The sequence below is a fragment of the Balaenoptera acutorostrata genome, chromosome 14, assembly GCF_949987535.1.
Source record: "Balaenoptera acutorostrata chromosome 14, mBalAcu1.1, whole genome shotgun sequence".
In the NCBI taxonomy this organism is placed as follows: domain Eukaryota; kingdom Metazoa; phylum Chordata; class Mammalia; order Artiodactyla; family Balaenopteridae; genus Balaenoptera; species Balaenoptera acutorostrata.
Genome location: NC_080077.1, coordinates 12,434,316 through 12,448,494, shown reverse-complemented (window position 1 = coordinate 12,448,494; position 14,179 = coordinate 12,434,316). Strand labels below are relative to the sequence as shown.

General features: G+C 37.0%; 1 protein-coding gene across 7 annotated transcripts in view; it reads left to right on the top strand.

The window, feature by feature from the left end:
* SCAF8 (SR-related CTD associated factor 8) overlaps window positions 1-14,179 on the top strand; it is a 194,913-nt gene that overhangs the window by 27,997 nt on the left and 152,737 nt on the right. For all 7 annotated transcript variants that reach the window (XR_003623742.2, XM_028167450.2, XM_028167453.2 and 4 more), the window contains 3 exons: window positions 4,454-4,537; window positions 8,474-8,518; window positions 13,185-13,346. Coding sequence is in view for 6 of the 7 variants with exons in the window: in XM_028167450.2 (XP_028023251.2) it covers window positions 4,454-4,537; window positions 8,474-8,518; window positions 13,185-13,346 (291 nt within the window). In the remaining variant the exon portion in view is untranslated. The remainder of the gene's footprint in view (window positions 1-4,453; window positions 4,538-8,473; window positions 8,519-13,184; window positions 13,347-14,179) is intronic.

The window sequence follows — 14,179 nt, the reverse complement described above, 5'->3', positions numbered from 1 at the left end:
ATTGCAGAGAGTTAGGGACTGGCTCTGGCTCTGGATTTGGCTTTGGCTTAAGGGAATGTGGTGTCTGGTTTAATCTTCTATCCAGACCACTAAAACTTTCTCCATATCAGCAGTAAGGCTGCTTTGCTGGCTCATCATTCACGTATTCACTGGAATAGCATTTTAATTTCCTTCAAGACCTTTTCCTTTGTATTCACAACTTGACTGTTCGGTGCAAGAGGTCTGTCACCCTGCACCCTTCACTGACACAGGGTTGCCACAACCTTCAGTATGCTAAAAATATGCCGTCTGCACAGCACGGTGAAATGAAATATGCCTGTTGTGCGGTAGCAACTGTGTAGCCTCCAAAGCCTAAAATATTTACTCTGCTGACCCCTGGCGTAATCAATAATGGACAACTTAAAAACTCTTTATTAGAAGTGAGTTTTTTGGGGGAGTAGCCAGCAGCCACTGAGAAATCTCCGTTTAGGTTAAAGATTTCTCAAACCTTGATAGAAATCATTAGAAACTGATTTGATTTGAAGTTGTTTTCAGATCTAGAAATGTGCATTTCATGTGGTACCTACAAGTGACAGAATAGAAAATTTAAATGGTACTGATGGAAAGAGCACTCTTCAGTGTAACTGAAAGGAGTTGAAAAACAAAAGAATGAATGAGTTAGACTGAAAACCCAGGCTGTTGTTTAGTATCTTTCCTTTGAATCCATAAGTCTTGAGTAGCCAAAGGAAGGACACGTCAGGACTGGGACTTCATTAAATTTTAGTAAAGGCATTCTGTGAAGAATTAGATGAAGTGATCTGTGCCTCTTTTCTGGCTGTCAGATTTAATAAAGAAATGAGATTTTAGAGAATCTAGATAAATGGTTAGTTGGAAGCACATGTATTCAGTGGGCCTTTGAAAAGTACTTAATTGCTTAGTATTTTTCTAAGTAATACCTTAAGTTTCTGCGTATTAAAAAGAGGGTCTCTCAGACTTCCCTGTTAGTGCAGTGGATAAGAATCCACCTTCCGACGCAGGGGACACGGGTTCAAGCCCTGATCGGGGAACTAAGATCCCACATGCCAAGGGGCAGCTAAATCCGTGCACTGCAGCTACTGAGCCCCTGCGATTTGGAGCCTGCACGCCGTAACGAAAGATCCTGCATGCTGCAGCGAAGACCCCAAGTGCCGCAACTAAGACCTGACACAGCCAAATACATAAAAGTAAATAAATAAATTAAAAAAAAATAAAGAGGGTCTCTGATAAGAGCTGACTTTGCATGCTGTTGAAATGTTTTATAAGTCTAAGTTATATTTCCCCTACCTCATTCTCCCAACCCCCCCCCCCCGCAAAAAAAAAGGAAGGAAGAAAGAGAGCAAAGGTTTTGATCTGCTAGAATATGGACTAGTGCTTGATTGAAACTTTAGGGCTTTACCACACAAAATGAAAGAAGTAATGTGTTGTCAACTATAGGAAGACCCTGGTGCCTCTTCATTGCCCCAGTCATATAAATTACTATGGAATGTACCTTCAGGTACCCGAATGAATCAATGTTTGATGCATACTTTAATATTATTCATTTAAATGGAGAATGCCTCCAAAGAGAAGGATTTTAATTTAATAATGACTAACCCTGTTGAGTGACTTAAGTGTGTTCTAAAAGCTTTATATGCAATGTTTCTGTGAAATGAGTATTGCTTCTGTTTTCTAAATGAGAAAACTAAGGTTCAGAGGTTTAGCAACTTTGTAATAAGGTAACATAGTTGGAATTAAAATCCAGGTCTTTCTGTGCAAAGCTTGTACAATGCTGTGTCTTATATGTTATTTGTTCATTTTAATTTATTTTTAACAAATTCTTATTCTCAACAAATTCTTATTCTCTGCCAGACACTGAGGATACAGTTTGGACAAAGGGGAAAAAAAAAATCTAAGCAAAAAAGGCAGTTTCTCTTCTTAGAGCTTATTCTTTAGTAGGAGAGGGCAGGCCTGGATCTCAGATGGGCTGCAGTCTGGGCCTGCTAAGAACTTCTGGGAAATTGACCTTTGCTTTACACAGCTTGCTGAAAATACTGTGTTCATGTTATTTTGCACCTAGTGAGGTGATGGCATACAGTTAGATTTTCTAAAACAGACAGGTAGGAATTGAGGCCATGAGTATATTAAAATTCCCTGTGAGTTTGACAGAGGTAGCTTCTTAAAGGATCTGATGGGATCCTAACCCCGGTTGGGCAATATCATCAACAAGTGGACACCTCTGTGGGAACTTAAAGGGAAAGACGTTTTATACTTCTCCCAAGGTTGATTTCAGTTTGGACAGCTCTTGGTGTTCAGTTAACGTCTTATTGCTTAAACTGCATTAAAGGAACTTATATCCTTTGTCTCAAGGATGTCAGTCTTTGTCACCCTTTGGGACAGTCCTTTTAAAAATCAAATATTAGTTAAATAATCATGCAAGTAAGTGTCAAATTCTGTGATGAATGCTTCAAAGGTGAGTGACAGTACAATGAGGGTATAAAAGGTGGTATAGCTCTGGTTGGGGAGATGTAGGTAAGGCTTTCCTCATTAGGTGATGCTTTAACTCAGATGAACGAGTATGCATAAACTAGTAGGGAGGCCCTAGTTCTATTCCAAATAGAGGAAACAAGCCCATTTTTAAAGGCTCTGTGTCAGGGAACTGAAAAAAGACCATTGTGCCTAGGGCAGAGCTGGGGAGAGGAGCATGGTGTGAGATGAGACTGGAAAGGTAGACAGGAATTAGATCAGGCAAGGGCCTTGTATGTGTAGATTTTTGTGTATCTCCAAAGAGTGGGAAGTCATTGAACTTTTTAGGGTGGTAGAGGAAGTAGGTGAGCATCAGTCACCTGATCAGATTAGTTTTTGAAAAGATAGACATGCCATCTCAGTGTGCGCGATGAAGGTAATTTGGACTGTGGTCGTGGTGGTGGTTGGAGGAAGAAGAGGAGACACACATGGAAGAAACTGGGTAAAAATCAATAGAATTCAATGATGAATAGGTTATAAGGGCTGCTGGAGCAAAGGCTATAGAGCAGCGGTCCCCAGCCTTTTTGGCACCAGGGACAGGTTTCGTGGAAGACGGTTTTTCCGTGGACGGGGTCGGGGGGCCGGGATGGATGGTTCAGGCGGGAACGGGAGTGACGGGGAGCAGCGGATGGAGCTCCGCTCGCCTCCTGCTGCGCGGCCCGGTTCCTAACAGGCCGCGGACCACTGCAGTCCCGCCCCGGGGGTGGGGGACCCCTGCCATAGAGGGCTCCCTAGTTGTTTAACCAACCAGTGTTGTTTCGAGTTGCTTTGAAAGTCTGTTCAAGTTGTTTTTGCGACGTTCTGAGGGCCAAAGCTTAGTTTCCAGGCTTCTAGTTAATATCTTATAGCATTGCAGTTAAATTCCCAGCATCATTTAGTACCAGTTTTCATCAGTATTTAAGCTTAGTTATTTGTCTTTTGCCTGATTTCCCCACCTTGTCTTCATCCGTTTTCTCTCTAAGCAGTATTATTATCCTTTGCGTATATGAGAAATCTTGAAACAGCAATTTGGGGCGGGGGGGGGGTGGGATTATTGCTAAACATTAGATCCCTTGACTTCTAAGAACGATTATATTGAGATATAATTCACATACCACACAATTAACCAATTGAAAGTGTATAATTCAGTGGTTTTTAGTATGGTTGTGCAGTCATCACCACAGTCCATTTTAGAATATTTTCGTCACCTAAAAAACATGCTTTACTCATTAGTTATCGCTCCTCATTTCTCCCCAGCTCCCCCAGCTGTAGACAGTCACCAATAGATTTGCCTTTTCTGGACATTTCGTATAAATGCAATTCTGTAACATGTTTTAAATATGGCTTTTTAAACTGAGCATGTTTTCAAGGTTCATCCATGTTGTAGCATGTATCAGTACTTCATTGCATTTTCATGGCTAATATTTCATTGAATGGGTAGAAGAAATTTTGTTTGTCCATTCCTCAGTTGATGGACATTTAGGTGGTTTCCACTTTTTAAATGAATTTTTTATGAATAATGCTGCAGTGACCGTTTGTGTACAAGTTTTTATGGGAACGTATATTTTCACGCCTGTTGGGTGTATACCTGGGAGTGGAATTGCTGGGTCATGTTACATATTATTTTTCATTTTTTGAAAAACTGCCGAAATGTCTTCCAAAGCTGCTGCACCATTTTACATTCCCATTAGTAATGTGGATAAGGGTTCATTTCTCTACATCCTTGCTAACACTTGGCTTTTTGATTATAAGCAAGTAAGTGTAAAGTGATAATCTCATTGTGGTTTTGATTTGTATTGCTTGATGGCTAATAATATTGAACTTGATTTTTAAAAGAAAAGCAGCACTTTAATTTCATTGAGGATATAAAAATAGAAATGGTTGGTAATTTCATGTAATTGCGTAGAGACCATTAGTTTTGCTGTGTTTAAAATTTGTTCTTCTTTTTCATCAGTTGTATTCCCTGAATGACTACAAGCCACCCATTTCTAAAGCGAAAATGACCCAAATTACTAAAGCAGCCATCAAAGCTATTAAGGTGAGTAACACATTTTACTCTTGTGTTTTTCAAAGGAAATACTACACTAATATTTTGGAGGAGGGATGATTTTTATAGATTATATGTTTTCTTCCTCTTTTCAGAGTTAGTACATGTTCAAGGGAGAAAACACAAAAATGAAAATCTGTCACCTGCAAACTCTCTCACCTAGAGATAAACACTTAATATCTTGATAAATATTCTTCCATAAACTTGGAAGCAATCATTTTCCCTTAGTTTTCTTAGGTAAGATTTTAGATGTAGCCACTTTGTGGAGAATGTGTTTAACATTGTTATTTGTCACACTGACTTTACAGAATCTTGAAATACGAGTTAAGAAAAGGTTTCTTTAAAAAAATTAATGTATTCTTTTTCTTACTGATTGTATTATAGATTTAAAAATGGGCCATTATGGAAAATATTTGGGCTTCATTGTACATAGGACATTTAAACTGTGGGAAGAGGCCACAGGTATTTAGCCATTGTTCTGATAACAGTGGTTTTGACTTATGGATACTTCTGAAAATCTCAGGAAAAGGTTGGGTCATCTCTAGAGAAATACACATATGTACAGAATTTTGCATAAAATGTCTTGGTTTTAGGGACCTTATGAAGCTCGATCATAGACATCTCTCCAAAATGTTCTTGTCCCCAAAGCTAAGACTCCCTGCTCTAGTAGGTTGTTAAAATTGAGAATGAGTGAGTGCTTATTTTTAATTAAGTAGGTATTAACCTATAGATATTTGGTGATATGTTTTCCTACTCTGAGCATTAGCTCATAACCAGAAGCACCATTATTTAAGTAAGTCGTCTTTTTTGTTTGTTTGTTTTTGGCCACACTTTGCTGCTTACGGGATTTTAGTTCCTCGATCAGGGATCAAACCCAGGTCCCGGCAGTGAAAGCGCCTAGTCCTAACCACTGGACCACTGGGAATTCCCTGAGTAAATTGTCTTTCACTAATAGCATTATCTGTTAGATTTAACGAATTCTTCTTTACAGAGAATCACTACTAGGAGAAAATTTAGGTAGTTGATTTTGCAGTGTTCTAATGCCCCAAACTTAGTTTTCCAACTTATAATTAATATCTGACAGTATTATAGTTCAAATCCCTGTATTTATGTGCAGAATATCAAAGAGGGGATAAGGACAGTGACCAGTAGACACATTTAAGGTAGAGAATTCTTCAAAGAAGTGGTTTTTCCGTTTACCTGATAGACTCAATATAGAATGTCAGTCTCTTCTGCTTGCTTTATACTCTTCTTCATTGTGATCTGATTTTTATGGTCATGATCCTGAGAGTATGTGAACGTGTATATTATTATCATTTTTATTCGGTGAAAATTAATAATTGATGCATTTAATATAACCTTTTGTTGAACAGAATACTTTTTAATTAGAAGACTCTTTAAGGAATAGGTACTAACATTATTTCCATTTTTCAGATGTTGGAAGGGTCTAAGAGAAGTAATTTGCAACAGTCAGAATAAAAACAGCTAGATTTTGATTTTCTCTCAATGAAGAGTCTAAACATGTTATACTGTACTATTTTGATTTATTGGTACTGTCTTAATGTTTTTAATTTTGAAAAAACACAAATATGTTGCAAAATATCATGAGCAACACATATCCTCTTAGATTCACCAGGTGTTAATATCTTGCTACATTTGGTTTATTTCTACACACGCGCGTGCACGTACACCCACACACACACACTGAAGCACGTACACACACAGTTTCACGTTTTTTTGGCTGAATCATTTGAGAGTTCGTTTCAGTGTTCATTGAGAATAGCACGTAGTCCCTAAATACTTGAATTTGAATGTCCTAAAGCAAAGAGATTTCCTAGGTAACCAAATACACATCATGTGCAAGAAATTTCACTTTGATATAATATTATTATCTAATATATAATCTACACTTTCATTTACCAGTTGTCTCAGTATTAACTTTAGCACCTGCACCTGTGCATTTTCAGGATCCAGCCGAGATCCTGTCATTTATTTATCCTGTCACCCAGCCTTTTTGCTTTGTTTTGTTTTTGTTTTCTTTTTCATTACATTGACATTTTTGAAGAGTTCAGACCAACTGTTTTGCAGTACTGTATTAATTTAAACTGCATTTGATACATATGTAAGTTGATATTTGAACTGTCTTAAATCAGATTTAGATGATATTGTGTTTCATATTAAGGTAAGTCATTGGCTTTCTGTCAATGTTTAGAGACATGATTATTTTTCTGGGTGCTTGTTAACATTGCACACTGTCAACAAAACCTCTGATAACCTATTGTGGAAGAAGGCCTATGTGAGTTGAGAATCTTTGAATTAACAGTAAGTTGTTTTACTCTGAATTACATATAGTACATGAAGTAACTAGAAGCAAGAAGCACTGCCAAGATGTCTTCCAGAAAAATTATTATTTATTAAAAACCACTCAGTGTGTAATTACTATTTTATATATTGATTTTAAATGTTTAGTTACTTATAAAGTTACTTATAAAGTGCCTAATAACTTTTTTTTTTTTTTGACTGTCTAAACTTTTTAATATAAAGACTTCAGTTTTCAGTAGGTAGATTTGAGGAGCAATTAAATAGAGCTTACCACTCAGTAAAATTTGCTTGTCCATCGTTAAATTTAGCCTAGTAATCAGTGGCTGTCCTTGAACAAGAGTAAAATACTAGAAAATGTTGCCTAATAACTTTTAAGTAGTTGTTTGGCTTTTTTTTACTTAAGTAACTTAAACTGTAGCATAAACTGTTACTTTGTAGTAAGGAAATTTTTATTGTAGATTTTGATTTGGTGAATATAAATAATGAGATTTTCCTTTTTTTAAAAATATGCCTTTTTATATACATTTTATATACATTTATTTATTTATGCATGCATGCATGCCAGGTCTTAGTTGCGGCATGCGAACTCATAGTTGCAGCATGCACGTGGGATCTAGTTCCCTGACCAGGCATCAAACCTGGGCCCCCTGCATTGGAAGCATGGAGTCTTAACCACTGCACCACCAAGGAAGTCCCGGTTTTCCTTTGTTTTTGACTTTATAAATGTTGGATTTCTTGCTTCAGTTCAGTTGAAAGTTCTTGTGTCTCTTCAGTCTAAGGGGATGTCCCTTAAGAGCATAATTCATGGGATCAGAAATATAAATAGAAGTACAATTCAGGATAGTTTTTTAAACAGAAATGTGCTGATTGTGCAGTTGCCATTGAGCTATTAAAATTAAATTAGGTACAAATTCCAGATAATTTTCCTTTAACCTGTAAATTTCATCTTACTTATTTTCAGGTTTATTCATAGCGTTGTTTCATAAAACTTAAATCTAAGTTTTCAGATAATTGATAGAAGCCCATTTCTAATTTTTAATGTGTGTGCTCACTTCTCTTCCTGCTGATTCATTTTGGCTGATCCATTAGAACATTATACATCTCTGTGTTTTGTTATATATACTTGCAGTTCCATTTTCCAGGAGAAGCAGAAGAAGATAATGAAGTTGAAAACATCTCCCTTGCACATATTTATTAATGCTCTTTATTTTCAGTTACTTGATTTTTCTAGTACTAACCTAATTTAGCCAATAAAACGATACTAAAGGAGATCTTTACTTTTTTTCCAGGAAGGAAGAATGTACGTCTACCAGTGTCTTACCACCAGTATTTTGCTGTCAACCTATTTGTGAAAGTTTGCTTTCTTAAAGACTGTAATAGAATTCTTTTGTATCTGTGTTACTGTAACACACTTTGGATTTACTGATCATATACCTACTTGAAGAACCCTTTACTAATCATAGCTAGTTTAATCATGAAGTTAATCAAAATTCATGATTAAAATTCATTGCTCTGATAGACCTTTGAAGCTATGTTAAACCGTATGTTTAGCAGGAAAGTTGTAATCAAACATTTAAAACCACATTTCTTTTTTTTTTCTTTTAGTTCTATAAACACGTGGTACAGAGTGTTGAGAAATTCATTCAGAAAGTAAGTATATAATTTTCTATGTATATGCTAAATATTCTGTAACTATAGATTAATGGCCTGCGCTCTTCTCTTTTAAATCAAATACCCAAGTTTAAATTGTTTTGATGGACTGTTCAAAAGTGATTCCATTTGTTTTAATATCTGATTAAGAAGTAAAATGAAAGTGCTTTTTGGATAATTCTAAAAACAAAAGCTTTCAGATAGATGTTTTTGTTAATTTCCGTTGCCATAGTGAGCATCCGTCCCTTGAAGAAAATGTTTCAATATGATTGATTATTTAAAAAATTAATTAATTAATTAACTAATTTTTTTGGCTGTGTTGGGTCTTTGTTGCTGCGCGCGGGCTTTCTCTAGTTGCGGCGAGCGGGGGCTACTCTTCGTTTCGGTGCGCAGGCTTCTCATTGCGGTGGCTTCTCTTGTTGCAGAGCACGGGCTCTAGGCACGCGGGCTCAGTAGTTGTGGCACGTGGGCTCAGTAGTTGTGGCGCATGGGCTTAGTTGCTTTGTGGCATGTGGGATCTTCCTGGGCCAGGGCTTGAACCCGTGTCCCCTGCATTGGCAGGTGGATTCTTAACCACTGTGCCACCAGGGAAGCCCCCCAATATGATTGATTTTTTTTTTTTAACTCATTTGCGGGTTTTTTTTTTAATTAATTAATTTATTTATTTAGTTTTGGCTGTGTTGGGTCTTCATTTCTGTGTGAGGGCTTTCTCTAGTTGTGGCAAGCGGGGGCCACTCTTCATTGCGGTGCACGGGCCTCACTATCGTGGCCTCTCCTGTTGCGGAGCACAGGCTCCAGATGCACAGGCTCAGTAGTTGTGGCTCACGGGCCTAGTTGCTCCGCGGCATGTGGGATCTTCCCAGACCAGGGCTCGAATCCATGTCCCCTGCATTAGCAGGCAGATTCTCAACCACCGCGCCACCAGGGAAGCCCCATGACTGATTTTTAATGAAATTATAGATTCATTATTTTTTATAGCCTTTAAAGAAATTCTCCCTTGTTATTTGAAGCTGAATGCTTAGAGAGCAGTCTTCCTTTTAGATAAGATGTAGTAAAATGTAGTAAAAATACCAGCCACTTTCCTTCTGCTGATTCATTTTGTCTCATCCATTAGGGCATTACACATCCTACATCTTATTATATAGACCTGAAGTTCCATTTTCCAGGGTAAGCAGAGGGAGATGAAGTTGAAAAACAGCTGTTTGGCATACACTTAGTAATTTTTTTTGTAACCAGGGCCCGAGGTGACTGGATTATATTTCTCTGCCCCTTCCTTGTGATCAGTGCCCTACTTGTGCCACGTCTCTTTGGCAGGAGTGCGCAACTTGTATAACTTGTAAAATTATACTGTGGGAAATCTGTAATCGGATTTAGGTTTTGTATTCTGCCCATTGTTCATGCCTAGATGTAAGCAGAACCAGTTTGAGGGTCAGAGGTAAACGGCATTAAGGACTTGGCAAGGTTGCAGTGTGCTTCTTGAACGAAAATAGTTGACTGGAGCGTGAATCAAAGTGATATTACTGTGTCACTAAACCAGCTAGATAATCTTGAATAGATCAGTTAACCTTTATGTGATTCAGCTTTTTTCCTCTTAAAGTCTTGTTCTCTCAAGACTTAAAGTATTGGTAAAACATATTTTGAGGTGAACAACTCGTGAATTGAAGCTTAAGGCATGGGGTAAAATAACACGTATGCTGTGTTTTAGGTAAATCCAACTAGAAAATACAAATGTTGGTGATTGGAAAATTTCATTGTTCTAAAGCTTTTAAAAATCTTTTTAAAAAGGTTCAGTGTCTAAACAGTGCTTCTTAAACTCTTCTTGTGCACAGGAATTACCTAGAGATCTTGTTGAAATGCAGGTTCTGTTTCCCTAAGTGTGGGTTAGTTAGGCTCTGATAAAACCTCGGCAAGTTAGGCTCTGGTTAAAAAGTTTCTCCTGAGAGAAGACCTTGTTAAGAACTGAATGCTCGGGCTGTCTCAGAATGGTTCCTTTTCCTCTCCTTCTGTTGGAGGTATGCACTGTTCCCTGTGGGAATGCGTTTGGTGTTAGGTGTAACTGTTTCCTGCGACGGCCCTCTTTTCTTACGTGCTGCTGTCAGCATCGTTTCGTGCTCTGTTAGTACAGCCACAGTTGTTATTCAGAGTGTAACAAATACCTCGTGACATCGGAGTCTTAGGAATTCTTGTGTTTTCAGTACTGCTAGAACTTGAAAAAGAGATTGAAAACATTTCAGATTTTTTGGTCTTAATTCTTCTCTCAAGTTTCTAGTTGGTGACTTAGCTAAGTTTACCAAATATTGTAATTTTAAAACTTCTACAACGTTTAAATCATACATAATTTTTTTTTGCCATTTTATGTGGCAGACACATAAAAGTGCCTAGTCTATCAGTGAAGGAAATTCTGTACCATAACATGTTAATATAGTGTTTCTAAAGATATTGTGGAAGAAGAATTATCTTTATAGCTTAATACTAAAACTGCTAACATTTTTTTTTTTTTTTTTTTTAAAGTATTCTGCAATCTGTTTTACATGGATGTAAACCTTCTGATCCTCTTTTCTTTTTTTTTTTTTTTTTTTTTTTTTTTTTTTTTTTAAGGATTTTCTTATTTTATTTATTTATTTATTTATTTATTTTTGGCTGTGTTGGGTCTTCGGTTCGTGCGAGGGCTTTCTCCAGTTGCGGCAAGCGGGGGCCACTCTTCATCGCGGTGCGGGGACCGCTCTTCATCGCGGTGCGCGGGCCCCTCTCCATCGCGGCCCCTCCCGTCGCGGGGCACAGGCTCCAGACGCGCAGGCTCAGCAATTGTGGCCCACGGGCCCAGCCGCTCCGCGGCACGCGGGATCCTCCCAGACCAGGGCCCGAACCCGCGTCCCCTGCATTAGCAGGCAGACTCCCAACCACTGCGCCACCAGGGAAGCCCCCTAACATTTTTGAAGCTTTGGAATCTTCACAGTAGGCGAGGAAGGCCCATTTATTGTGTTATGTACTCATGATTCTTATGCGTTGTGAGTTTATGATCGAGTTTTTATTATAAATCAGAGAAAAAGGTGTATTTGTTTAAACAAAACTCACTGCATTAATCGCTTTTATTACTTACCATTCAATATTAATTTTAATAACTCTTACCAGCAACTTATAAATTTTATTTAGCCTTAGTCTCAAGATAATCATTTCTATAAAGTAATAGATTATATATCAGATTTATTTTATCTGTGTTTTCGGCATTGGGAAATAGATGATTTTTAACAGAGATGTCTTGCTTTTCATTAAATTTAAAAAAATTTATTTTCTTTACTGGTTGTATTATTTGCCTGGCTAGGTAAATATTTCTTTGAATGTATGGTAGTCAAAGGAAAATAGCCTTGGCCAGATATATGAACTGAGGGACAGATATGCTAGATTTGGGGGGAACATGAGGGAAGAAACTATTTCAGACTTTTAAAACAATAACTTTCAACAGAGCAGACAGTTTTGAACCTTTTTGGTGGATTAAACCTAAAACTTTAATGTCCAGTCACCAGCATTACTGCCCTTTTATTAAATGTTTCAAGTACTAAACAGCCAGAACCTTGCAGTAGATACTTGTGAATTGGTGCTAAAGGTCTCTTCATTTTCTTAATAATGACCTTAAAGAGAAGGTTCTTAAAAGGGATTTGAAGGAACAAATGAAGAGTCATCTAGTCTTTTTGCAGAATGAAATCACTCATTGTCTTGACTGAAAATCCTGTTTAGAAACATGTATGTGTGTGTTGGACATGGATTGAGGATCCTTTACCCACTGGTCCTTGGGTTTCCAGGAAGTTTTTCAAGAATGCAATTTTGATTTAGTCCATATATGATTTCTATGAAATTACTTTGGGTGAAATACTTACCTAATTACACCCAGAATTTGAACCTGCTTTTTGCAGCCATAATTTCATTTTAATCAGTATATGTTTGGGAGGCAGGTGTTCTTATGCTTCTGGATATGGAAGAAATCGAAGCAGTGAGCTTGATAGTGAAAGGATTCTTCCTTGTGCTCAGGAAAGTAGGAGACTTTCATATTCTTCAGATTGGGTAATGGATAAGGCTGAGAAACACTGATCAGTGGAGTAGCTAAAAAATGTTTTCATAGGATAGATTCCTAGAATCATAATGGTAGTGTCTTGTCTTTTGTATAGGTGTGGTATTTGAGAAAAGTTTTGAAACTTTGGGTTCATTGTGTTTGGAATGTTATAATTTGTCATTTGATTTGTTCCTTCATTAGTGCAGAAATCCTTTCCCTATATGTTTCAGACGAAGTCTAAGGCATGTTGGCAATGCTTTTACCAGTGCTTTTCTTTCCTGAATTTGCTACTTCCTTTTATTTGGCTTTTCAAAATCATTAAACAATTTTTTTTTATTATAACAGTACCTTACCTTTTGTTTTTTATTGTTCAAGCCAGTTACTCAGTGCTATTTCAGAACTTAGGTGATTGGCAGTTGAACTACATATGTAGAGTAGCCAAAGTAGATTCTTTCAAATGCCATTCCAGAGACAGACGGTGTGGAATAGTCAACCTCGAATGTTCATCACCTCAGCATGAGCAGTGTTTTTGTGTTTGTATAGGATTTATGGTGACATTTGTATATCAAGAATTTTAACCTTCTCATTTGCTTCCCTTCCCACTCTTTTTTTCTCCAGTGTAAACCGGAATACAAGGTACCTGGACTTTATGTTATTGACTCTATTGTACGACAGTCTCGACATCAGTTTGGTCAAGAAAAGGATGTGTTTGCACCCAGATTTAGTAATAACATCATTAGCACTTTCCAGAATTTATATCGTTGCCCTGGAGACGACAAGGTATGCTGCCTTTTTTCTTTTTTTTTAAGTCACTACAGTAATTACCTTTTTGGTCTTAATGAGACTCTTTACATTATCTTAATTTTATCATTTTATGTTATTGTTTACTCTTTGTTATTCCGAATTTGAATATTTAGTTATCGCACTCTCCATGTTCCTTTTTGTTATTAGACTTTTCTTAAACAGAGTGGAAAGATATAGTTGATTTTGCTACTTTTTAATTTATTGAAGCAGTTGGTGTTAAAGAAACTGGCTCTAATAAGCATTTGGAATTATCCTAAAATCTTATTTATTTACACGCACAACCAATTCAGAATTTTGATTATTTGACATGAGCTGATATTTACCTATTTAGTGTCTGTGAAAAATGGATTTACCAAATAATTAATAGAAAATAACTGCATATCAAAATTCCTTTGTCGTGGTAGAGTTTTCTTAGTGCTAGAAACCACACTAGTGGGTCTGCTCGATCTGAATGAATAAATATTCTATCCCACATGAAACAAAAGCTTTGGAACCTGAGGGAGAATAAAAAGGCGCTGTTTATCCTCATAGGTGCTCAAAGATAGTAGAAGGTTATGTATCTTGGATGTTGATTTGGAAATTTAGTGTCCTTTTTCTGACAGAGTTGATTGCAGTATTGATTTTGTAGGAAAAGGAACAAACAGGTGAAGACTAACTGTTACTCTGAGGAAGAGCCACAAAACTTAAAAGCTCACCACAAATCTTTTACCTTCCCTCAAGTACAAGATTAGGTAGTTTTTATTTTTAATAACTATTGTACAGTTTTGAAACAAAAAAAGTCTTGTTATAATAGATATGGAGATAAAATT